At 45.8% G+C, this 27,260-nt stretch overlaps 1 protein-coding gene across 1 annotated transcript in view; it reads right to left on the bottom strand.

Annotated features, from left to right (window-relative positions):
- Positions 1 to 27,260, bottom strand: part of Thsd4 (thrombospondin type 1 domain containing 4) — a 694,201-nt gene that overhangs the window by 636,435 nt on the left and 30,506 nt on the right. Inside the window, exons 2-3 of the mRNA XM_045160247.1 lie at positions 22,272 to 22,379; positions 4,325 to 4,394 (exon numbers count right to left, since the gene is read on the bottom strand). Coding sequence (XP_045016182.1) covers positions 4,325 to 4,394; positions 22,272 to 22,300 — 99 coding nt within the window. The 5' untranslated portion in view covers positions 22,301 to 22,379. The remainder of the gene's footprint in view (positions 1 to 4,324; positions 4,395 to 22,271; positions 22,380 to 27,260) is intronic.

Here is a 27,260-nt window from a genome sequence, read left to right as displayed (position 1 = left end):
GGTTTTTCGAGGTAGGGTCTCACTCTGGTCCAGGCTGACCTGGAATTAACTCTGTAGTCTCAGGGTGGCCTTGAACTCACGGCGATCCTCCTACCTCTGCCTCCCGAGTGCTGGGATTAAAGGCGTGCGCCACCACGTCCGGCTTATTTCTGCTCTTGATCTCACCTTATTCACAAAAAGTTTCAAAAGCGGGGCGGGGGGGAGGGAGGGTATTAGCATGGGATATTTTTTATAATCATGGAAAATGTTAATAAAAAATTGTGAAAAGAAAAAAATCTAAAGATAAAAATAAAATACAAGTTTCAAAAGCATGGTTAATGGTCAAGTGATACTAATTAGTTACCAAGCACAGAGAGTGAGCGATCCTTTGTAAGACTGTTAATACTGCAAGGACATGAGAACTTCAAGACAGAAACATCTGGAAAGAGCTACTTACATTCTGCGCAGGATCCTCCCTGTCGGTACAACAATGGAACAGTTGTAGAGAGATGTGTCCAGTCACCCGAGCAGCATGGAGAAGTGCATCGTTTGCTTGGCAGCATTTACAAATGATGGCCCTCTGTCGAGATAACTCACACTGTGGACGTACTTCCATATGCTAAGGTTGGACAGGGCCGTGGTAAGGAGGAAGAAACGGGCTGCCTTTCAGGAGCTAGCTGCCCTGCTTCCCCTCAAGGACAACACGCACAAGTTATAATGCTGTCCCTGAAGAATTTACCATCAATGGTTTTCTAATTCTCCCTGGAACTCAAGGCTAAAAATCGGTGGTAGCAGATCTTACAATGGGTCAATAAGAACTTAGTGATGATAGGGCTGGAGAGATGGCTTAGGCGGTTAAAATGCTTGCCTGTGTGGCCTAAGGACCCAGGTTCGATTCCCCAGGACCCATATAAGCCAGATGTACAAGGTTGTGCATGTGTCTGGAGTTTGTTTGCAGTGGCTGGAGGCCCTGGTGTGCCCATTCTATCTGCTTTCTCTCTCTCTCTCTCTCCAATAGATAAATAAAACTACTTTAAAAAATAATGAAATCAATTTGATAGCAACCACCAATCTCATGTTGATGAAAAATTATATACTTTCCCCAATTCATTTCTGTTCCTTAAAGCCCTAAAGAGAGACAATTTCCAACTTCAGCTTCCAAAACACATACACCTCAGCTAACTCATGTCTATCCTGCCTTTAGAAGAGGAGGCTGAGCAACCTGTGGACCACTGAGCCAGTCCAGTTCACCACCTGTTTTTGTAAATAAAGTTTTATCAGAACACAACCACAATCGTTCATTTACACAGCATCTCTGGCTACCTTCATACCACAAAAGCCAAGCTAAGTAATTATAACAGACATCAAGGCCCAGAAAGCCCCAAGCATTTCCAGCAACTCTTTACAGAAACAGCATCGTAGCCCCTGTGACTTAGCATATCTTTATTTCTCCTCTAGTGGGAAGAGGTGGATGATTCCACTGCCGGCACGGCTTCTACTGCCAAATATTTGGGGATGCCCAGGGTCTGACAGTCACAGTTGTACACAGCTCCACCAACACCCCGAAAAGCCATCTACCACCCAAGGAAAGCACTCAATGCCTTCTACCCTTGGATGAATGGTAATAACCCTGGTAGCCAAAACGTATGTTTATAACAGTCGACAGCTGTTCTAAAATACATGTCCTCCAAATTAAAACAAAAATCTCTAAATGGGGCTGGAAAGATGGCTTAGCCATTAAGGCAGCCGCCTGTGAAGCCAAAGGATCCCGATTTGATTCTCCAAGACCCACGTAAGCCCGATGCACACGGGGGCGCATGCAACTGGAGTTCGTTTGCAGTGGCTGGAGGCCTTGGTGTGCCCATTCTCTCTCTTTCAAATAACTAAATTAATTGAATATATTTTTTAGAAAGTTTAAAAAAATCTATAAATGACTTTGGGAAAGAAAATTTAAATCTAACCTTCCACAACTAAGTTACTGTTTTGCCAAGGAGGTACTGCATACCAAAATGAAACATTTCTTTTTGCTCAGTTGTTTAATTCAACAATCATAAGAAACTCATAAACGTTTCTCTTCCCACTTCCCAAAGTAAAGCCCTTAAGAAAGACATAGGTTACACCTTCGGGTATACATACATGGTTCTGACTAAACTTGAATGACTGATAGAGAAAGAGAGAGACAAAGAGAGAGAGAGAGCAGAATAACTTGATCATTCATACAATATTTTTTAGCTATTACTTATGCTACAACAACAAAAAGAACATTGGTAGAGTATGTGAATTATTAATAATCCCAATAATTCCAAACCTTAATAAATGACATAACAATAATAAAAGTTTGTTCTTTCTGAAATTATGGATGGGAAGAGGCAGGAAAGAGAGAGAGAGCAGGTAACTACAAGTCAACCCAGCAAAATGATGCTTAGATTTGTTCCATTTTACCCGTTCAATCAGCTAGCCACCTAATTTTATTTTATTTTATTTATTTTTATTTTTTGGTTTCCCAGGTTAGGATCTCACTCTAGGCCAGGCTGACTTGGAATTCACTGTGTAGTCTCAGGCTGGCCTTGAACTCATGGTGATCCTCTACCTCTGCCTCCCAAGTGCTGGGATTAAAGGTGTGCACCAACACACCTGGCTGAGCTTTTTGTTTGTTTGTTTTGCATGTGTGTGTGTAGTGTGCGTGGTGTGGTGTGTATGCATGACATATGTGCACCACCACGTGCATGCTTGCATAGGCCAAAGGAGAACACTGAATATCCTCTACATCCCTCATAGCTATGTGTTTCCTTAAAAGACTCTCTCCCTGACCACAGAACTGCCATTTTTTAAAAGAAAAACTTCTATTTACTTATTCTGAGATACATACAGAGAGAGAGAGAGAAAGGCATATATATAGAGAGAATGTGTGCTCCAGGGCCTTCAACCACTGCAAACGAACTCCAGGCACATATGCCACCTTGTGCATCTGGCTTATGTGGTTACTGGGGAATCGAACCTGGGTCGTTAGCCTTTGCAGGCAAGTGCCTTAACTGCTAAGTCATCTCTCCAGCTCCCGAACTGCCATTTTTGCTTGCTCAGACTGGCTGAGGAAAAGAGGTCCAGGTGATTCTCTGGTTTCCACTCCCCTCAGGGCTAGAGTTATAGGGGGCGTGTGGCCGTATCCAGCTGCTTATGTGGGTGCCAGAGAATCGAACTCAAGGATGGATCAGGCCCTCACGCATGTGTGGCATGTGTTCTTACCCACTGAGCCATTTCCCAGCACTCAACGCGTATGTCACTGAGAGCACCCACACAGTGCCAGGCTCTAATGAGACCAGTCAGATTTCACGTTCATGACAAAGTACAAAAAATGAGAAATCAGAAAATGAGAACTATAGCCTATTCCCCAGTTCTAAAGGGAATGAGATGACTCAGATGAGAAGAACACCAAGCACTGCCTTCACACGTGCTCTCTCCCCAGGCCCCTTTGCTCCCAACCTTCCCCCATGAAAACTCTCTCCCGGCAAAGGATGCAACCATCTCGGCTCCACCGAAGTATGAATGGCTGTTCTCTCAGGGGTCTGAGCTGCCTCGCTGGTGAACGTGAGGAGTTCCCAGGGAATGGGGGTGGGGGGTGAGGGGCTTTCTCTGAGTCCTGTCACGCATCCACTTCTCAGGATCACTGACGGAACCTTGCTGTGCTAAGGAGCAGCCTTGGGCTTACTGAGGTCCTGGTGGAACATTCTCGAACCATGAAGTACACAGATCTTTAAGGGACGCATACTCAACTCTCCTTTCAAAGGTATCGGGGACTCCGGAAGCTTTCCTTTTGGGTCTTCCAGAGGCTTCTTGTTTTCTGTTTTCTGTTTGGATTTGGTCAAAGGGAGGCACCAGCAGGAGATGGGGTAGGAGGAGAGAGGCCCAGGTTCTTCCTTCTCAGCTCCCTTGCTGGTGGCAGTGGCTGTGTTCCCTCGCTCTCTGTCTCTCTGATCTTGCCCTCTCTGTGGTCTGGAAGGTGTCCCTAGAAAGGGACAGGTGCCATCCTGGTGCCTCTCGACTCCTGGGTGATGCCTCAGCCTTGCTCAGGCCTTTGTCAAATGGTCCCACTCACCTCTCCTCAACTGTCCCTTCTAGGGACCCAGGGTGCAAGTCCGGCTCTGCTGTCCGACCAGAGACGGACTCAGGTTTGGGCTTCCTGTCTAAGCCCCAGGGTCTGGAGAAGGACGGGAGGACCAGCGAGTCCTTCTCAATGGGTTCTGCCGCTTGCCGTCAGCGGCGACTCACCTCCAGGCAGAACAAAGTTCAAGGAAGTGACCGCAGGGACCCTGGTGCCGCTGGCAGATTCTGGGTGGCCGCGACTTACCTTTCTGTGTTCAGTGGAGGGCTGTGGGCAGACGAGTTGGAGACCAAGCAGCAGGAGGGTACCCGGCACACTGGCAAGGAAAAACAAACAAACAGAAGTGACGGGCCAGAGCTGTGACGACATGCCCATCAGCAGGGACAGGACGGTCCAACCAGGGTCCTGAGATGGACCCTACTGAATACACCAAGCTGGGCAGATCTAGGCTCAGGTCCCATATTCACCACTGGCTCGCTTCGAGGTGCTAGAGCCTGCCTCAGTTTCCCCTTTGGTAAAAAGGAGATGACAGAAGCTGTCTCAGGAGTATGGAAGGGACTGCATAAGGTGACCAACACAGTTAATGTACAGCACATAGCAATATATGCTGGCTGTTACCAGGTTGGTAAGGTTACTGCAGAGTGGGGGTGAGGGTTCTGAGCCTGGCCTGGAACTCCCCTCCTACGAGCCGGGCTTGCCTTAGAGCCTTTCCTGCACTCATCTCTTGCTCTTTGGGGTCATGTATGTTCTCTGCCTGACGCCCTACCGTCACCAGCCCTCACAAGTAATTGTCATCAAATACCGAGAAAGTGCAGAAATCGGAGCCGGTTGGCCCTGAGCGCTGACTGCAAACACGGGAAAGGCCACCATTCCCATCTGGGTGATGCTGGGTTTGCTAATATCACGAAGCCGTAAACATTCTCCTCTGTGGGGATCAGTGATCACAGCGTGGCGGAGGAGAAAACGCTCCGCATCGATAGTGTGTCAGGGGAGAGGCGAAGGGTGTTGGTTGACAAGAAATAGTCCCAGCACTCAGGAGGCAGAGGTAGGAGGATCTCCATGAGTACAAGGGCCACCCTGCGACTACATGGTGACTTCCAGGCCAGCTGGGCTAGAGCAAGACCCTACCTCTAAACAAACAAACAAACAAACAGAAGTCTCAGTTTCTGATCATCAATACCATTATTTTAAGCATCCCTGCAGAAGGCCATTACTTCTTTTAAAAAATTTGTTTATTTATTCATCTGAGAGATTGAAAATGGCTGTGCCAGGGCCTCCAGCCATTGCAAATGAACTCCAGCTGCATCTGCCACCCTATGCATCTGGCTTACATGGGTTCTAGGGAATAGAACCATAGTCCTTAGGCTTCACAGGCAAGCACCTTAATCACTAAGCCATCTCTCTAGCCTCCGTTACATCTTTCTTTTTAAAATTATTTATTGACTTGCAAACAGAGAGAAGGAGAGAGAGAGAAGAGAGAGAGACAGACAGACAGACAGACAGAAGGGGCATGCCAGGGCCCCTTGAACTCCAGATGCATGTGCCCCTTTCTGCATCTGGCTTTACTTGAATACTGGGGAGCCGAACCCAGGTTGTTAGGCTTTGCAGGTAAGCGCGTTAACAACTGAGCTATCTGTCCAGCCCTCAAGGGATTGACACTGAAGGCAGTTAAGTAAGATGATATGGCTGTTCCCAACCTTTCCCACAGAACTAAGAGTGTAAGACACTGTCCCAACCCCAAAAAACTCCCTTACATATAAACTGGGGATGAGGAAACCCTGGCTGTCAGCTGAGGCTTGGGGAGTTATAGAAAGGTTCTCATCTCAGCATCCAAATGCCACCCCACCCAACAATACGAGTATAATAAGCATATAATATAAAAATAATGGGATTAAATGGGTGCTCCAATGTGCCCAGCCTTCACATGGGCGCTGGGGATTCTAACTGGGTCCTCATGCTTGCGTGACAAGCACTTTACCAAGTGAGCCATCTCCCAGCGCCCTATTTGGATTTTTAAAAAATTATTATTTTTTTAAAAATTTTTTTGTTCATTTTTATTTATTTATTTGAGAGTGACAGAGAGAGAAAGAAGCAGATAGAGAGGATGGGAGCGCCAGGGCTTCCAGCCACTGTAAACGAACTCCAGTTGTGTGTGCCCCCTTGTGCATCTGGCTAACATGGGTCCTGGAGAATCGAGCCTCGAACCGGGGTCCTTAGGCTTCACAAGCAAAAGCTTAACCGCTAAGCCATCTCTCCAGCCCCTAAAAAGATTATTTTATTCTATTTTATTTCCAAGGAAAGAGAGAGTGGGGAGGAAGGGAGAGAAAATGGCCATGCCAGGGTTTCTAGCTGCTGTCAACAAACTCCAGATGCATGCAGCACTTTGTGCATATGGCTTTACGTGGGTCCTGGGGAATCAAACCAAGGCCTTCGAGCTTTGCAAACAAGTGCCTTTTACTGCTCAGCCATCTCTCCAACCTATGGATTTTTTAAAATATTTTTTGTTCATTTTTTATTTATTTATTTGAGAGCGACAGACACAGGGAGAAAGACAGATAGAGGGAGAGAGAGAGAATGGGCGCGCCAGGGCTTCCAGCCTCTGCAAACGAACTCCAGACGCGTGCGCCCTCTTGTGCATCTGGCTAACGTGGGACCTGGGGAACCGAGCCTCGAACCGGGGTCCTTAGGCTTCACAGGCAAGTGCTTAACCGCTAAGCCATCTCTCCAGCCCAACCTGCGGATTTTTTAACTCGTGAAGTTTTTCCAAACTTACAGCGGACCTGGAAATGCATCCTAGACATGTTCTAGTGACCGGAAGGACATCTGAAGATGGGATCTCCTGACAGAATAGAGCAGGGGTGTCAGTATTTTCTAGACATAACTAGATTAAGTTTGCTGGTGAAATAAAGAATACATGCATCACAACTTGAGAATCCACACTTCTAGGTTGCACAACCTTGAAAAGTCCCTTTTTCTCCCATGCCTCAGTTGCCTCATATGTAAAACAGAAACACTGTAGCTGGCCTGGCCCACCTCAACTGAGCTGAATGCCTGATCCAACCTTTAAACCGGCGCCTGCACCTCTGAGTCATTTGTTACACATTCTAGCAGTATTTTAAAAGAAAACCAGATTGGCATGGTTTTGTCAGAAAAAAAAAAGGGGGGACTGGAGAGATGGCTTAGTGGTTAAGGTGCTTGTCTATGGAACCTAATGACCGTGGTTTGACTCTCTAAGACCCACATAAAGCCAAATGCACAGTGTCACATGCATCTGGAGTAGGTCTGCAGTGGCTGGAGGCCCTGGCACACCAATTCTGTCTGTCTGTCTGTCCCTCTCTCTCCTTGCAAATACATAAATAAATAAATATTTTGAAAAAACAGCAGCTCCATCAGCGTGCCACACCTCAGCCCCTCACCGTGCTTGGCACCCATGGCAGTCCTGTACTTGTAATGCAGTCAGGTGGGCTATTCTACAGAGCCACGGATCACACGCTGCTCAGGAGCATGTAGAGGAATCGGGGCAGGTTGAGGAGCAAAGGGGGCCTCTTAGATGGAAGATGCCAGGTTTTCCGGTCTCCAGAGTACTTCCTTCCAAGTCATCTGCCTGTCAGATCCTTCTCTCAGCTGCTCAGGTCTCTGCTCAAAGTTCTTGCCTTCATAAGGCTTCATACTTAAATAAAACAACTTCCTCTCCCCAGCCCAGGCTATTTCTTTTCTTCTTCCTTCCTTCTTTCCTTCCTTCCTTCTTTCTGTATTTCTTTCTTTCCTTCCTTCCTTCCTTCTTTCTTTCCTTCCCTCCTTCCTTCTTTCCTGCTTTCTTTCTTTCCTTCCTTCATTTTTCTTTCCTTTCTTCCTTCTTTCTTTCCTTCCCTCCTTCCTCCTTTCTTTCTTTCTTTCCTTCCTTCCTTCTTTCTTTCCTTCCTTCCTTCTTTCTTCCTTTCTTTCTTTCCTTTCTTCCTTCTTTCTTTCTTTCTTTCCTTCATTCCTTTCTTCCTTCATTCTTTCCTTCTTTCCTTCCTTCTTCCTTCCTTCTTTCTGGTGTGGGTGCGCATGTGGAATATGCATGCATGTTTAGATGTACAGATGCATCTTTCTCATGTGTGCACAGGAGAGACCAGGAGAAAGACACTGAGTGTTCTCCTCTTTTGTCTTTCTGTCTTATTTCCCCAACATAGCCTCTCACTGACCCTAGAGCCCACATTTTTTTTATTGGATTGGCTGACCATGGAGGATGGGGGATCCTCCTGTCTCCACCCTCTTCAGAACCGTGGTTACAGGCATGTGTAGACATGCCTGGTTTTGTATGTGGGGGCTGGGAAGTGCTCGTTTTTACCCATAGCACTAATAGCTCCTGTACTGTTTAAATTTCTTTTTATCCTCCCATTAAAATGTAGCAGGAGGGCTGGAGAGATGGCGTAGTGGTTAAGGCTCTTGCCTGCAAAGCCAAAGGACCCAGGTTCAATCCCCCAGTACCCACACAAAACCAGATGCACAGGTGGCACATGTGTCTGGAGTTTATTTGCAGTAGCTAGAGGTCCTGGTATACCCATTCATATATATGTGTATGTATGTATGTATGTATATATGTGTGTATATACATATATAAATATGCAGGATATCAGGGAGTTAATTTTGTCACTTCCCTATCACCAGCAGCTAGCAGAGTGCCTGCCACATAGAAAGTGCTTATTGCACTGAATTAATGAATTATTCATTGAGTTAATGAATAATGCATTAAACTAATGAATAAAGTTTCACCATCCTGATGACCTCTGAAATTTCAAGATAAATTGAGCTAGTGGGAAGGAAAAGATTTTATAGTGTTCAGAGTAACTCCTGGCACTTTTAAACATTTTTATGAGAAATTTATTAAAATGAGTTTTTTTTTAAAGTCTATGTGACCCCTACCCCCCAAAAAACTTCTTTGGTAAGATTTCCATGAGGTGTGGTACGAAAATATTTGCTGATGTCTCTCGTTGCAAAAGTGCAACATAATTTATACTTAGATGTTCAAATACTTCTTTTCTCCATCTTGCTGAGCCCTGGTAAGGCAAAAATGTATAGGGGTGCCCAGCAAAAGTCATCCTGGAATAAAATCTTAGTTATTAAATGGGCTCTGCTCTGAATGGAATAAAATAAATTTCCCCAAAGGGGAAATTATTCTTTGGGCTGTAATAACAGCCGCCAGAGAAATATATAACCCCAGGGGCCGGAGAAAATTCTGCCAAGGGCTGAAGGCTTCCCATCCCTGCTCCGCGGAGTCTGTCCTGGGCCACCCCACCCTGCTCATATAGCCTGTCTCTGTGCCCATGCCTCTTCCAAACACGGTCAACCTAGCCCAAATCCTCGTTCCTTCTGACCCAATTTGGGATTATGTGTGTGTGTGTGTGTGTGTGTGTGTCTGCACGGGCAGCCTGTGTGTTATTTCACTTGGATAGTTTGCTTTGGCAAACTGCTCTCAGCTTGCAACATCTTGACAGATTGAAGGCTACCAGGGCCTTTGGCAAACAAATCACACATCCCCTTCACGGCGGGGGTGGGGGGACCACATTCCTACCAAGACTTTCTAATTCACCTTGCAGTCAAAAACGACCCAGGATTGCACACCAATAGAAGAAGAAAGTTATGCCACTTGCACACTGATATTCTAGATTTACCACTTGATTGTCTCATTGTTTTCTCTATGAACTTTCTCGTTGAAACTTGGTACACGATTTACATCACTGAACCGGGACTCTGGGCATGTTTGCCTTGGCCTACCCTGCTTCTTCCCTTGCCCCCTGCCCAACCATCCAGCTCCAGCATGAACAGTGCCACGATCCTGCATACCTCACATCATCTCAGTGGGCTCAACACTACCTGAGCATATTCAGTATTGAAACAAAGACAAGGGCTGGAGAGATGGCCTAGCGGTTAAGCGCTTGCCTGTGAAGCCTAAGGACCCCGGTTTGAGGCTCGATTCCCCAGGACCCACGTTAGCCAGATGCACAAGGGGGCGCACGCGTCTGGAGTTCGTCTGCAGTGGCTGGAGGCCCTGGCGTGCCCATTCTTTCTCTATCTTTCTCTACCTGCCTCTTCCTCTCTCTGTCTGTCACTCTCAAATAAATAAATAAAAATGAACAAAAAAATCTAAAAAAAAAAAAAAAAGACAATAGGGGAAAAAAAAAAAACAACTTCTTCAGTTAATACAGCTCAAGAGATACTCTGGTATATGACCAAAATTATACTGACTTTGAAGGAGAAGAGCCAATAAAGCTGAGTATTGAAATGCAATCCCTGCACAGAACACTCGGCAGACAGCAGGATTGCACTAAGCATGCGTTCCGCACATTCACCGCAGACTCTACCTACTGAGCTCTCTCTGGCAATCTTTAAAAGTGACCATGCCAGGGAGGGAGAGGGCCTTCAATCATCAGGAGGTGACAACTGCCCTCCAACCACAGCATTTACAAGTAGCCTTTAGTTCCATCTTCCCAACCATCCGAGTGGACACTTTCACTATACCCGTTCTGTGGGTGTGGAAAAGGAGCTACAGAGAGGCCAACGCTAAAGGCACACGTGTGCACTTGCACGCGCACACACCTACGCTAAGTGGCGAGGCCAATTTCAGACACTTGGCCCTGACTGTTAACTGTTATACTCTGAGGCCTCATTCAGATATAACATACCTTCCTACAAAACCCAGCATTTTCCATTTTAGTACATTCATTTTCTTCCCCAGTCTGCCTAGGGCCTTGGCTTCAGACTCTCCTTTTCTGCCATTGCTTTCAAGAGTCATCAGAAAATAAAGTGGATTCAATAAAACTTCATGTGCTCAACCTCACTCAAGGTCACCGTAACTTTTGAGGGATGTAGCCGAGCTGGTAGAGTGCTCGTCTAGCATGCGTGATGTCTGTGTTCGATCCCTAACACCCCATAAAGCCGGGTATGGTGGCACATACCTCTAATCCCAGCACTGGGAGGTGGAGGCATGAGAATCAGAAGTTCAAGGCCATCTTTGGCTGCATAGTGACTTTGAGGTCAGCCTAGGCTCTAAGAGACCCTGACGGCTTGGGCTGACTTCCCTGGTATCAGACTTACATGCATCTGCAGTTCGTTTGCAATGGCAAGAGGTCCTGGCACACCCATTCCCCCCACCTCTCTCTCATTCTTTCTCCCCGTTTGCAAATAAATAAAAATATTTTTGGCCGGGCATGGTGGCACATGCCTTTAATCCTAGCACTCAGGAGGTACAGGTAGGAGGATCCCTGTGAGTTCGAGGCCACCCTGAGACTACATAGTGAATTCCAGGTCAGCCTGGAACAGAGTGAGATGCTACCTAAAAAAAACTATATATATATATATATAAATTTAATGTATATATTTCTTCTTCTTTCATACACAGAGTACTCAGAGCATAAAGAACTTCTTTTTAAAAATATTTTATTTATTTATTTGAGAGAGAGAGGCAGATAGAGAGAAAGAAAGAATGGGCACACCAGAGCCTTCAGCCACTGCAAACGAACTCCAGACTCATGCGCCCCCTTGTGCATCTGGCTTACGTGGGTCCTGGGGAACTAAACTGGGGTCCTTAGGCTTCTCAAGCAAACACCTTAACCACCAAGCCATTTTGCAAGCCCTTAAGAAACTTTCTGTAGCTGGCCCGTGTCACCAGCACTGAGTGCTGTTTGTTGGCTTTTGGCACGCACGTGCTCCCTAGAGCACAATGGGTTCAGCCCAGACCTTGGGCATTTCAGATGCAACTGGCACCTGTTGCCTCCTTCCTGCTCGGTGTGGAGCAGCGGTTCGCGGTACCACTGCTTGCGTTCTCCAGCTCAGCTCCCTCCAGGTCCACCCGGGCCTGGGAAACCTCTACAAAACCAAGCTGCAGCCAGATCAAGTCCAACAGGCTTTGAGAAAAGACCTGCCTGGCCTGTGTGGAGTGAAATATTTCCATCTTACAGCACAGGCTTATAGACACCTATTCTAAGTGCATATTGCTTTTTATTGCTTATTTCCAGGTCCCCGGCACTAGCAGCCATTCCTGTCCTCTGGACCAGAGCCTCTGGAAATGTGAGGTGTTCCATCCCCGACAGCTTTTATTAAGACAAAACGCCCTTTTGGTAAATCCCTCTGAGTATACATCTTTGCAGCTAGCAGAATCACCAGCAGTCTTGATCCAAGCTCAGGGATAATAATAATTAGGGGAATACCAGAATAGAGCTTATGTAAAAAAAAAAAAAAATGCCAAACATGGAGGCACCCACTTGTAATTCCAGAACTGGAGAGACAGAGCCAGGAGGATCCCTGGGGTTCGCTGGCCAGCAAGTCTAACCCAATTAACAAAACACACACACACACACACACACACACACAAAAGGTGCACAGCATTCTGATGACAACGCCAAAGGTTATCCTCTGGCCTCCACACACATGCTCACACACAAGCACACATCCACATTAAAAAAAAAAAAAAAAAAAAAAAAAAAAGGAAAGTGAGGCTGTGGCAGGACACTTCTCAACAGGCGTTTTATGAGTGTGTCCCCTAGCTCCCTGTTGGAAAACAGACGAGTGAGGAAAAGGAAGACAATCCCAAAAGATTTTTCTACGCACTAGAGCTATTGGTTCGAATCCCTAGGGACCGCTGTCAAGGTGACTACCTGGGGATGCAGGGAACGGGTAACACAGCAGCCCAATGGTCGCAGCTTGACACCATTTAACCTGTTTCTGTACAGAATGTTCTAGCAAATCCCACAATCAATTACTGAGTGATGAAGACAGGGTCCAGAAACAGGGCTATGCCAGGCATAAAGAAAAAGAAAATCAATCCTGTCTGGATGTTTGCCGTCATTTTATAGGTAGGAGTTTGCCAGGGCAGTCCTCCAAAACACTGTTTTATTTCCTCCTGGACTCTATGCCTACCATTCAGGTGGCTCCCACCAGGCTGACACAGAAAAGATTCTAGAAGGTTCTTCCCCATTGCACTTCTAGGTTTCGTCCTCTAGTACATGTTCCCAAACCTATTTGCGCCCTTTGCTGGTGTTTTGTAATGACAGGGAATATGCAAATGACTCATAAACCTTTGAATGACAACGCAGTGGGAAAGAGTGTCCGGCAGTTGTTGCTACAAAAATGAACTTGAATACTTTGGAAAGACTCAATAAAGGCAAGAAGCCAAGTAGAAAAATAAAATAAAATAAAATAACTGCTGGCAAATTAGGTGTGGATGAGACAACTGAAAATGATTAGGGGCAAAAATAATAAAAAGCTAGAATTATTCTGTGCTCAGACTGCTTTGTAAATGTCTTTAAATTCTCACCCCACTTTAAAGAAATGCAGTGGAAACCTCAGATAATGCTACGGGGTGTGGTTTGCCCAAGACAATCAGTGTCCCATGCTCAAAGAAAAGCCCTTGGCCCCACATCAGAAAATGGGGGAGTGGAGGTACATGTGTTTTAAGTTTAAAATAAACTGTTAAAGGTGTGTACCCGTTCATGATCTCCATGCTTTACTCGACTTTTGTAATTAAGTAACTAACCATATTGGTCAAGAAAGATAAAATGTTAACTTTAGATTTTTTAAAAAATTTTTTTTCTTTCAATTTGGATTACTTATTTGTGTCAGTACATGTATGTCTAGAGAATGTGTAGAGGTCAAGGGACAATCCTGAAGTGTTGGTCCTTCTCCTTCCATCCTTTTTTTTTTCTTGGTTTTTCAAGGTAGGGCTTCACTCTAGCTCAGGCTGACCTGGAATTCACTATGTAGTCTCAGGGTGGCCTCGAACTCTCGGCGATCCTCCTACCTCTGCCTCCCAAGTGCTGGGACAAAGGCGTGCGCCACCATGCCCGGTTCCTTCCATCCTTTTAAGACTCTTGTCTCTGCCTCTTATTGCCATAGAAACGTTTCAATTACAGACATATGGACCGCTTCACATGAGTGCCAAGAATCTTCGAACTCAGGTTAGCAGGTTTACAAGCAAGGGCCTTTAACCACTGAGCCATCTCCCCAGCCCCTTAGCTTTATTTTTCCCACATAGAATACAATGATTATCCTATTCATTCAATAGACAACAGATATTTATTATGACCTGGTTAGTTTTGAAGCCAGTTTTGCTTTTGTATATTTATTTATTTATTTCATGAGACAGAGTCTCATTATGTAGCCTAAGCTGGCCTCAAACTCTCCATCCTCTGGCCTTTCTCTTCTGGGGGTTCAAAGGCTGGGAGTTAGAGGTGTGTGACGCCTTCGGAATACCAGGAAGTGTAAGTACTTGTGACCCAAACCTGCACACTTCCCCACTTTGCTCTTCTTCTTTTCTTTCCCCTCTTCTTTCTCCTCATTTCCTGATCACTTGCAAAAGAACACTAACTCACACTATGACCTTTCCAATTATATTTTTGGGTTTTGTTTTTTTTTCAAGGTAGGTTTTTCAGTCTAGCTCAGGCAGACCTGGAACTCACTCTATAGTCTCCGGCTGGCCTGGAACTCACAGTGATCTTCTTACCTCTGTCTCTCAAGTGCAAGGATTAAAGATGTGCACCACCATGCCCGGCTCCAGTTATATTTTTACACCGAGGAAAGTTTCAGTGTTCACTAATTGATCATACACACTTCAAGTATAAATACTTTGGACATGAGCCGTGTATGTGTGTGTGTGTGCGTTAGACCAGAAATTGACATCAAGTGTCTTCAATGCATCTCACGTTGATATTTTATGTATTTATTTAGTTGAGAGAGGGAAAGAGGCAGAGAGGGAGGGAGAGAGAGAGTAGAATGGGCGCACCAGGGCTTCCAGCCATTTCAAGCGAACTCTAGATGCATGTTCCACCTTATGCATCTGGCTTACACGGGTCCTGGGGAATCGAACTGAGGTCCTTTGGCTTTGCAGGCAAATGCCTTAACCGCTAAGCCATCTCCCCAGCCCACACTGATGTTTTTGAGCTATGGGTCTCTTACTGAATGTGGTCCTCGCTAGGCGAGGCCCAGGGATTGTTCTGTCTCAGTCCTTCCAGGCCTGGGATTACAGGTGACACTGGCTTCTGTGTGACATAGATTCAGGTCTATACGCTTACGTGGTAAAAATTTTACCCACTGAGCCATCTCTGAAGCCCCCAAGTTTTCTCTCACACATACAAGTGTCTTCCTGGCCCATTTCTCTCCTCCTTCTTTCTCTCTTCTGTCTTTAGTAAGGTCCCGTGCCATAACCCCAAGAGCAGCCCACCCTTCTTTCATTTCCCCAACCCATTTTGGTTGTATTTCTAAGTGGAATAGCTGACAGGCATTAAAGTAATACTTTCCTGAAGTACATATCAAGGAAAGCAAAAACCTTATGCTTTCAAAGACTAAAACCAGACACTTGACCTAAGGCCATCAACTATAAAACCCTTAAAATGATCCAGAGCTCTCCTCCATATGACCTATAAAATTCACCATCTAACTCCGTAATGGCCCTGATTACATCTGTACTTCTTCAAAAACTACCGTTCAAAATAAAAATTGCCAAATCAATTTTTACTTCCTGCCAGTGTAACCACCTCTTTGGCGTTTTGTTTCCCTCTGTGTTTTCCTTGGAAATGCGAACGGTGTCAGCTCCCTCCACTGAAGCCCGTGGAGAAGGGAGCAGAGGACACCTGCCACGGCGCGGCTGCCCGGCTCGGCTGCTAGTGAGAAAATCGCGTTTCCTTCCAAACGGCCACTGAACAAACAAACAGAGCTAGAATGGAGCCTACACGTAAAGATGGACAATTTGGAGCAAGTCTTTAAGAAATATAAACAGCTCGGAGGGTAAAGCACTTGCCTCCTGACCATGAAGACCTGAGACTGATCGCCACCACCCACATAAATGCGAGGAGTGCTGGCACAAGCCTGTGTCCCAGTCCTGAGAAGGCAAAGATGGATGGATCCCTGGGGCTTGCTGGCCTTCCAGTCCAGCCTGTTTGGTGATCACCAGGCCAGTAAGAGACCCTGTCTCAGAACGAGGCAGATGAGGGGTTGGAGAGATGGCTTAGCGGTTAAGGTGCTTGCCTGCAAAGCCTAAGGACCCAGGTTCGATTCCCCGTCATCACCCACGTAAGCCATATGCACAAGGTGGTGCCTGTGTCTGGAGTTTGCAGTGGCTGGAGGCCCTGGTGTGACCGTTCTCTTGCTCTCTCTGCCTCTCTCCCTCTCTCAAATAAATAAGTAAATAAAATGTGTTTTTTTTAAGAGGATTGCTGGGCGTGGTGGTGCACACCTTTAACTCCTGCACTCAGGAGGCAGAGGTAGGAGGATCTCCGTGAGTTCAAGGCCAGCCTGAGGCTACATAGTGAATTCCAGGGGTCAGCCTGAGCTAGTGCGAGTCCCTACCTCAAAAAAAAAAAAAAAAAAAAAAAGAAAAAGAAAAAGAAAGAAAAGAAAAAAGAGAGAGAGAGCGAAAGCTGGAGAGATGGCTTAGTGGTTAAGGCACATACCTACGAAGCCTAAGGACTCAGGTTCAGTTCTCCAGGTCCCACGTAAGCCAGATGTGCAAGATGGCCCATAGGTCTGGAATGTGTTTGCAGTGACTAGAGACCCCGATGTTCCCATTCTCTTTCTCTCTCTCTCCCTCCCCCCCTCTTTTTCTCTCTCTAACTCTCTCTCTCTCTTATAAATAAAAATTTAAAAAGAGGTAGGTGAGGCTGGAGAGATGGTTCAGTGGTTAAGTGAGCTTCCTGTACAAGAAGGCTGGAGGGAAGCTGAAATAATTCAAATCTGCAAGATCTTCACAAAAACAACTGGGCGTGGCCACATGTGCTTGTAACCCCAGTCCCACAAAGAGGAGCTGAGACCAGGAAATGGCCAGGACTCCAGGAAAACAGCAAGCTGTGATATCAGTAAGAAACTCCAGAGATGGCGAGACTGCTCAGTGGTGAAGGGCACTTGATTGAAAAGCCTGTCAGTCAGCATTCAATTCCCCAGCACCCATAGAAGCCAGATGCACAAAATGGCACACACATCTGCAGTTGCTTTGCAGTGGCCGAAGGCCCTAGCAAAAATAGAAGAGTGGATGGCACACCTGAGAATAATATCTGTGGGTGTCCTCTGGCCTCCACACGCACGCACACACACACACACACATACACATGCAAAACAAACATAGAAACTTTTTTGTCTCGTTTCATGCATTTCCTTCCTAATTGATAACAGGACAAATACTCCTTTAGCCAGCCTTGGATCCAAAGGAATCTTCTTACCCTGAAGTATTCATGGGTGCCCAGAAGTGACCCAAGATTCAATGGCCTACTAACCAGCTCACTGAGGGTTAAAATTCCAGTGCCTCTCCTGCAACTGGTTTTGACTTGGGTTTATTATTATTATTATTATTATTATTATTATTATGAGCAGGGCAGAGGTTCTGTGGCTGTGCTAATACCTGGGGCTTCATCGTCTCTTTCAGTGAGGATGAAGTTGGCTTTCTAGTTCTCTGTGGCTTGGCAAAACAAAACTAAACAAAACAAAAAAAAAAAAAAGGAAGGGATTTTTAGACTAATCTCTGCATATCGGCATTGTGAATCCCCTTAAATGTTTTTTCCTCTCAGGGATTTTTCTTGGCAGATCATTCCTAATTGCAACCTACTTTCTCTATAGGTACAGAAATCCTCCAGCTTTTCTGATCACTCTTCATGCATCTGACTGCCTGATAAATATTTAAACTCCCTTAACATACCCATTCATGCCTGTTTCTCTTCTACCAGTTTTGTCAAAGACTTTTCACTCTTAATCATGGCTTCTTATTTCCCCCACTTCTCCCCACTCCCCAGAAGATTTTGAAACGCATTTCAACAAAAGACTCTCTAGGTTTGCTTTTGTTGTTCTGGTTAAAATATATTTATATAAGCCCAGAAAAATAAAAGATAGAAATTCATGGTGGTTAATGTATCTGGTTAATAAGGATAAACCTGGCTTATGGATTGAGATCTCCTGTGGAATCACCCTGACCTTGTAAGGTTATTCCTTCTCCAGTCCTGAACGCAGGAGTCGTGGACAAGCACCCTGCTGACCAGCCCTGTCCAAACAATGCTTGCAGTGTGATCCAACGCTGGAGACCTGTCAAGATTCCAGAGCCCCACGGGGAAGGTAGCTAGGCCACATGCAGTTTCCAGTTGCTTCCACCCTGCTAGTTTCTGATCTGTGGGCTGCTTCTCGGAGGCCATGCACAGTGGGGGAGGTGAGAATCCATCAGGCCTCTCTCAGAGGGAGGGGAGCCACACACCAAGCTCAGATCAAGACAGGAAGCTGGCGGCTTGCAGGGGCATCTAGTAGAATTCCAAGGTGTGAGAGGAAAACTTTTCAAGAGGGACTTCTTCCGTGAAATACCCTGCTTACGCGGCCTGGGTGGCCATGTATTTGAGAAGCCTCAAAGTGGTTTTAGGAGCTTTTTCTGGTGACAGCGGACTTGCACCTGCTGCCTGTGAGGGTCTCACAGCTCTCTACCACGCTCCTTCTCTCTCCCCTACCCCTGGGCCAGGCTACCTCTGGGACTGCCTCCTGATATGACATTTCACTTACCTCTGGGCTAAGAGACTCCAAGGCCACCTCCCCCTAGCTCCTATCTCTGCACACCACCCAAAAAGCCCCCCACATACACACAGGGCACTCACTGTCTCTTCTCCATCAAACCCTCTCCCTCACTTGTTTTCTCTCTCTTTTCAGCTCTCCTGTGCATACCCCCTGTTCTCCCCACCCCTCCTCTCTCTCTCTCGTACACATGTTCTCTCTCTCTCTCTCTCTTTCTCTGCTCTGTTTCGCTTTCTTCCCCCACCTTCCACTCTCCCTTTTGGAGGTTCCTTCTCCCTTGCTCTGTGCCTGTCCTCTGTCCAGGACTTTCCTTCTACTTGACCTCCTTCTCTTTCTATTCACGTTGTGGTCTGTTCCCTCCCCTCCAACTCAAAACCCTGCCAATCTCTCGCTAGTGGTAAATGAAACCCTGGGCCCGAGAAACGTCAGTCTCAGAGTTCTCCATTCTGAACTTGGCTCACTGCTCACGCGGTTGGGTGGAGAACCTCTCTGCGCCTGCTCTCTTCCCTCTGGTTCAGTATCTTCCCCTGACTTCCATTTCCTTGTGCCTTAGCATGACGTGTAACATGCTAGAGTCTTGAAGTGGCTTACTGACTTAACTTGATTTCTCACTCTCCTGTGGGTCTGTAGCAGGACTTCAGAGCGCCTATAACCTTGATATCTCATGTTTAGAACTATCTTTTCATTTTTTTGAAACTATGGCTTTAAAATTGTGCACATGCTTCTTTATATGATACACAAAATTCCAACAGTTCTGAGACCATCAGGCATGAATGTAGGCGGCTTGTTCATGGCTGGATATTGCCCGGGACTCGAAACTTTCTCCTGTGTTCTCTGCCACCTGCTTCTGATAGGTTTGTGACTAGGTCATTGATATAAAACTTTGCAGTTTTCTGTGAGATTTTGAATTTAAGGCCTACACATGGCTACCCATGTAAAATTATACAAGCAATTACATATTAAAGCACACACATGCATTACACTCAATTAAACACCAGGCGTGGGCTCAAGAGCATCTGCTTGGCAAATGCTCTCGCCCGGCTGGGCAGTCACATGTGCCAACAACATCATCATAACATGTTACAGACCATTTTCTTTGTCAGTGTGAGTCCTAGGCATTTAAGGCAAATATGTACTTATGGGGTGGGAGGAGACTATAATATATCTTTAGTGAAGCAACTTTGAATGGAACGTTTGTCTTTAGCCTCTTTTCAGATTCCCAGTTAGGTTACTGGCGTCCCAAGACTGCAAAATGAGCTCTTTTGCGGGATGGTTTCAAGTCCTTGCTTGGATAGAACAGACTTTTCTAAAGACCATGTGGTCTAAAACAGTACAAATTAAACTAAATGTGCTGGACATGGTGGCGCACGCCTTTAGTCCCAGCACTTGGGGGGCTGAGATAGGAGGATCACCGTGAGTCTGAGGCTACCCTGAGACTATATAGTGAATTCCAGGTCAGCCTGGGCTAGAGTGAGACCCTACTTGAAAAACCAAAATAAATAAATCAACAAACTAATTAAATGCTGAGGCAGGTATACAAACATCATACAGACATCTTGACTTCAGATACTGGTATATTAATCACAGGAGACATGTTGATCTCACAATGTGTAAATGTATATTTGCATGTAGAGAATACATTTCTATTAAGAAAATACTGTCATTGTCTATTTTGAGAGAAATGAAATTTGACATAGGATTTGGCTCTTTTTAAAATTATTTAATTATTTATTAATTTTTATAATATTTTTAAAATATTTTGTTTATTTTTATTTATTTGAGAGCGACAGACAGACAGAGAGAGAGAGAGAGAGAGAATGGGCGTGCCAGGGCCTCCAGCCACTGCAAACGAACTCCAGACGCGTGCGCCCCCTTGTGCATCTGGCTAACGTGGGTCCTGGGGAATCAAGCCTCGAACCAGGGTCCTTAGGCTTCATAGGCAAGCGCTTAACTGCTAAGCCATCTCTCCAGCCCTATTTATTTATCTTTAACCAGAGAGAGAGAATAAGCACGCCAGGGCCTCATGTCACTCCAAACGAACTCCAGACGTACGCACCACTTTGTGCATCTGGCTTTATGTGGGCCCTAGGGATTTGGTTATTTTGATGGAATAATTTATGAAAGACTATCAGCTTTTTTTTTTTTTTTTGAGACAGGATCTCATGTAACAAGGTTAGCCTCAAACTCACTATGTAGCCAAGTATGACTCTGAACTTCTTTCTCATACTCTTGCCTCTACCACCCAAGAGCTTGGTGGGACGGGCATGTCCCACCTTGCCTGGTTTATGCATGGCTGGGGCTCAAATCCAGGGCCTTTTGCATACTAGGTAAACACTCAACCAACAGAGCTACATCTCCTGACCTCTTCAACTTATTTTTTTTGTTTGAAAACAACCTGGATAGCATGGGTTATATATATATCCTATGTTAGGCTTTATCACAACTTTGTACATAATGAAAGGCCACACCCATGACCTAAGTTCTCCAACTGATTTTCTGACCTACAGAGTGGGGTAATCCTACTTATTGCACATGAAAAAAATCACATGCTACATATGTGAAGGTCTAGGACTGCTTTCATGTTAGTCCTCATCTTTCTACGTAGTAGTTTTCTTTCTTTTTCATTTTTCCTTCCTTTCTATTTGGGGGGGGGTGCTGTATGTACACGTGTGTGCATATGCACATGTCCTGTGTGTGCACGTGCAGAGGCCAGGAGAGACTGTTAGACCTCATCCTACTGCTTATCTCTGTATTTCCTGGAGGCAAAGCTTCTCTCCCTGAAGCCAAAGTCACTACTCCCTTGAACCCCAGGAGTGCGCTGGTCTCTGCTCTGCAAGCCTGGGGTTATAGCCACACCCAGATGTTTACACGGGTGCCAAGAAATTAAACTCGGGTGGCAGAACAAGCCTCCTCACTGCTGAGCCTTCTCCCTACAAACCCTCTCCACCTCATTTTTAAAAAACGTGATTTAAGGGCTGGGGAGATGGCTTAGCAGTTAAGGCGTTTGCCTGCAAAGCCAAAGGACCTAGGTTCAATTCCCCATGTAAGCCCAATGCACAAGGTGGCACATTTGTCTGGAGTTCATTTGCAGCAGCTGGAATCCTGGTGCACCCATTCTCTGTCTGTCTGTCTGTCTCTCTACTTCTTTCTCTCTCTGAAAAAAAATTTTTTTAATATTTTATTTATTTATTTGAGAGAGAGGGAGAAGGACAGAGAGAGAAAGAGGCAGATATATTGAGAGAAAGCGTGGGTGCACCAGGGCCTCCAGCCACTGCAAGCAAACTCTAAAAGCATGCACCACCTTGTGCATCTGGCTCATGTGGGTACTGGGGAATCAAACCTGGGTCCTTAGGTTTCGCAGGGAAGCGCCTTAACCACTAAGCCATCTGTCCAAGCCTTCACCTCACTTTTGAGGTAGCACTTCTCTCCCTGGATTCGCATTGTGTTGGTCTTTGCTGCACTCATCACGAGCTTCCTCGAAATTTTCCTGTCCCTGCCTCCCATCTCACTGTCGGCATGCTGCGATTTACAAAGGACCGTCACAGCATTCGACTTTATTATTATTATTATTATTTAACGTCTGTGAATCAAACCCAGAGACCCCAGCTTAGTCACTCCCCGCCCCCCCCCCCCCACTCTCCCAGTGCCTAAGTTCATTCCTTGGAAGTTCTGCACGTACCTGAGAGAGCCCATGAAATGGGAAGTCATGATGTTGCAGCTCCAGGCTAAGGCGAATGCTCTTCCCAGGTGTTGCCAATTTCCTGCAGGTGAAAGTTCTGTTCAGCTCCTAGAGAAAGAAACAATGTTACTTTTAGTACTATTTGCTTAGCTTAGGGAACATGTCAGGCCCACTCAAGGGAAGAAACCAGAAGTAAAGTAAACAGAAGATATTGAGATAAATACACCATTGCCTAGGTACAGTGGCCAAAATTTCCCAATGGACAGGTGACACTTCATGAGCATGAGGGAACAAGTCCCCAGGGCACTCAGCACAGTCCCTGACTGGGATGGTGAATCTGGAATCTCCTAGGAGACGCACCTCTGGGTGTGATTGTGAAAGGGGCTTCTAGAGAGGATGAACTGAGAAAGACTCACCCTGAGTATGGGTGGCACAAGCCCACAGCTGGGATTCCTGACTGAATAAAAAGGGAAAAGACAGGGCTGGAGGGATTGCTTAGTGGTTAAGGTGCTTGCCTTCAAAGCCAAAGGACCTTGGTTCGATTCCCCAGGACCCACATAAGCCAGATGCACAAGGAGGCATATGCATCTGGAGTTCGTTGGCAGTGGCTGGAGGCCCTGGCATACCCATTCTCGCTCCCTCTCTCTGCCTCTTCATATATATATATATATATATATATATATATATATATATATATATATATATATGAATGTATATATGTATGGAAAAGGGAAAAGGGAAGCTGGAGCGATCACTCAGTGGTTAAGGCACTTACCTACAAATCCTAACGGCTAGAGCTCGCTTTCCCAGTACCCACATAAAGCCAGATGCACAAAGTGGCACGTGCATCTGGAGCTCCTTTACAGTGGCTAGAGGCCCTGGAGTGCCTATACTCATTCTCTTTCTCTTCCTCCCTCCCTCCCAACCTCCTTGCAAATAAATATTTTTTCAAAGGAAAGGAAAAATTCAGATGAGGACCGGCATTCATCACTCTCTGCTTCTTGACTGTGGATGTAGTGACCAGCCACCTCACGCTTCTGTTCTCTCTCTCCCCACCATGATGGCCTTACCTCCATTCTGTGAGCCTAAATGAACCCTTCTCCCTTAAGGTGCTTCTTACTAGGAAACTGGTCATATCAGCTAGAACACCGAACCACAGAAGGTGCCAAATTCATTGCCATCAGCATGATGACCTCAGGCCCAGAGGAGGCTGGCATTGGGCAAACCACACTGAAGAGTCCATATGACAGGCTACTTGACCACAGGAAGGCATTTCCACATGCATGACTTTTGATTTCCCAACTGTACAGTACGGGTAAAAATACTGCCAACCAATAAGAAAAAAAAAATGGCTTAGTGCTTAAGGCGCTTGTCTGCAAAGCCTAATGACCCAAGTTCGATTCCCCAGTATGCATGGAAAGCCAGATGCACAAAGTGGGGTACGCATCCGGAGTTCATTTTCAGTGGCTGGAGGCCCTGGTGTGCCCATTTTCTGTGTCTGTCTCTCTTCTCTCTTATCTCCCTCTGCTTGTAAATAAATAAATACAAATAAAAATAAATTTAAAAAGAGAAAGAAGCCAGTTATAAGACAGCATGCATCATCAGATTCCCTTTATGGTGAATGCCCAGAATAGGCAATTCTACAGGGCCATTGAGAGTAGTTTGTGGTTTGCAAACCTGAGTGGTAGGGAGGGAAAGAGGGAGGAATGGAAGGAAGGAGGGAGAAAAGGAAGGAGAGAGGAAAGGAAGTAAGGAGGGAGGGAGGAGTTAACGGAAGATACAGTGTTACTTCATGGGATGACCATGCATTAAATGCATTAAAATTAATAGTAGTCATTCCATCACTGTGAACATACTAAAAACCACTGCATTAAATACTAAATTCGTGAAATTTATGGTATATGAATTTTATTTCAAGGAAACTGCTTTTTAAAAAAGCTGTCTGGGTCTGAGAATGTACCTCAGTGGTAGGGTGCTTGCTTAACATGTACAAAGCCCTGAGGTTCTTCTTTGAAATTATTATGTAGATATAAATTTACATTTATATATTTTTAAATGTGTGTGTGTGCGCGCGTGCACATAACTGTGTGTAAGGGCAAGCCAACGCCTCCTGCGCTGCAAGCAAATACTGAAGGCAGGCGCTACTTTTTGCATCTGATATGCATTAGGATTGCACATTTTGAACCCAGGCCAGCAGGTTCCACAAGTGAGTCCCTTTAGCCACTGAGCCATCTTCCCAACCCAAGCCCTGGGTTTTTGTCATCAGCATAGAAAGTGCCTCAAGAGCCGTGGCAAGTGCTTGTGAAGATTAAGCGAGGGGACACAGGAAACACGGATGAGCCTGAATGCATGGTGGCTCCGATGACGTTGAGGCAAGACAAGGTGAAGTGACAAGTGTATCATTTGTGAACATAGAGAGGCGGAGCTCCTCCTGTACGGGGCCTGTATGTCCCCAGATGTCCTCACTGGGCAGTTTCTGAACATCAGCAAGCAAGCCGACAGATTCAGAGGAAGTCGTGAACAGCTTCAGAAGGCCGGGATGAAGCTTTGGCTGAATGTAATGAAACCTGAACAGAGAGATCCAAGCGTGACCCAGACCTGCTCTTCCCGCTCCTCCTTGTGAATGACACGTGTACCCAGCAAGGACACAAGGCGCCAGGGACCCTGTCTCCCAAAGGCAGCATCTCTGAAGACCATTACTTTGTGCATTTTCCCCCTGACTCCAGGGGTGGGGAAATAAATGACAAGGATCTACAAAAAGACAGTCATGAGAATCAGACATGTCCATTCACAGGGGAAAAGAATCCAGATTTTAAAAATTACCACCAGCCCTTTTCTGGGGGGGGTTATTAAGAGAGAAAGCCTCTTAGCTGTAATCACCCCTAATTAGCCATCAGCAGCTCATGAAATTACTCATGGTATTGAAGACCCTTCCAGTCTTGGCCGTTAGCCAGAAGTTACAGTGTGATCCACCAAGAAGAGGGCCAACAAGCAGAAATTGGAACAGTTAAAACCTCTCTGAATCCCAGGCACAGTCTTCTGTCTGTTGGCTGCCGGGATAGGTAAGCACAAAGTCAGGGCACTTAACGTGGAAGTCAGAGGAAGCTTCTGCCAAGCTCCTAATGACCATTGGCTAGCCAATAATTCTTTACTCAACGGGAGTAAACTTTCTGCAGTACCATGGGACTCCAGGAGGAATGAATCAAGGCAGGCTTTTACTTTGACAATCAGCTTAGGATTTGGAGGCATAGACCATGGGGGGCGGGGAAGGACCTGTTATCCAGAACAATGCAGGGGAATGGTGTTCACTGATGCCCTAAGTACAAACCAAGCTAGTTGCAGAGAAGGGAAACTGCTGCTGTGGGCTGGTGAGGAAGACAGGCCCTCACGTCAAGCATTAGCCCAAGCAGGGAGATAGCGCAGGTGGTAAAGTGCCTCACAACAGAAGGACCTGAATTTGATCCCCAGGGACCACATAAGTACTGGGCATGGTGGCACATGTGGATTAACCCAATGATGGCAAAGTGGAGACAGGGAGAATGCATTCATCCCTGGAGCTCAATGGCCAGCCAGTCTAGCCTAACTGGTGAGCTCCAGGCCAATGAGAGGCTCTGTCACAAAGGAGATGGACGAGATTCCTAAGGATGAGACCAGAGGCTGTCCCCTGGCCTCCAGCCTCGTCTGCCCTCTCGAATGAAGCCATCTTGACTGAGCATGTCATTTAAACGTGGCTGCTTTCATCTGTAGCTCATCCCTTTAAGGTTTATATTTTGGATATATTTTCATGTGGTCACATAGTACATTAATAGCCAAATAATAATAATAAGAAGAAGAAGAAGGAGGAGGAGAAGTAGCCAGAGGCTGGGGAGATGGATCAGCAATTAAAGGTGCTTGCTTCAAAGTCTGCGGCCGAGGTTCAATTCTCCAGTACCCATGTAAAGCCAGATGTACAGGGTGGTGCATGTCCTAGAGATTGTGTGCAGTGGCAAGAGGCCCTGGAGCATGCATACTCTCTCTCTTTCTCTCTCTCCATATATATATATATAGAGAGAGAGAGACATATATATGTATATATTTCTTTCTCTCTGCTTGCAATAAATAAATATTTTATTATTGACAACTTTCATAATTATAGGCAATAAACCATGATAATTCCCTGCTGTCCCCCACTTTACCCTTCACAACTCCACTCTCCATTATATCCCCTCCCCCTCTCAATCAGCCTTTTATTTTGACGTCATCATCTTTTCCTCCTATTATAATGACACCTTACAATGGACTCTTCCAGACACAAAATAGCCTGGATATCCATGACCTCGCAGTGCCTGACACTACCTACACAAGACCAGTGTAATAGGAGGGAAAAAAAAAATAAGTAAATACTTTTTTTTTAAATTTTTTATTTATTTATTTGACAGCAACAGCCAGAGAGAGAAAGACAGATAGAGGGAGAGAGAGAGAATGGGCGCGCCAGGGCTTCCAGCCTCTGCAAACGAACTCCAGACGCGTGCGCCCCCTTGTGCATCTGGCTAACGTGGGACCTGGGGAACTGAGCCTCGAACCGGGGTCCTTAGGCTTCACAGGCAAGCGCTTAACCGCTAAGCCATCTCTCCAGCCCTAAATACTTTTTTTTTTAAGTAACCAACTGGATCTGTATGCGCATTGTCTTTACTCTAGAGCTCTGGGATTCCAGGCAGGCTGCCAAACCCATCCACCGTTTACATGAGTGCTGGGGGGGGGGGGTCTCAATCCAGGTTCTCATGTTTGCCTAGAAAATACTTTATCCACTAAGCCATCTTCTCAGCCCCCATGATCAGCAGGGTTTTTAAAAATTTTTTATTTTAATTTATTTATTTGAAAGAGAGATACAGAAATAGGCAGGGGAAGAGAGAGAGCGCGAAAGAGAAAGAATGTGCGTGCCAGGGCCTCTAGCCACTGCTGATGAACTCCAGATGCCTGTGCCCCCTTGTGCATCTGGCTTACGCAGGT

The sequence above is a fragment of the Jaculus jaculus genome, chromosome 10 (assembly GCF_020740685.1).
Source record: "Jaculus jaculus isolate mJacJac1 chromosome 10, mJacJac1.mat.Y.cur, whole genome shotgun sequence".
NCBI classification, from domain to species: Eukaryota; Metazoa; Chordata; class Mammalia; order Rodentia; family Dipodidae; genus Jaculus; species Jaculus jaculus.
This window is presented reverse-complemented; position numbering and strand designations above follow the sequence as displayed.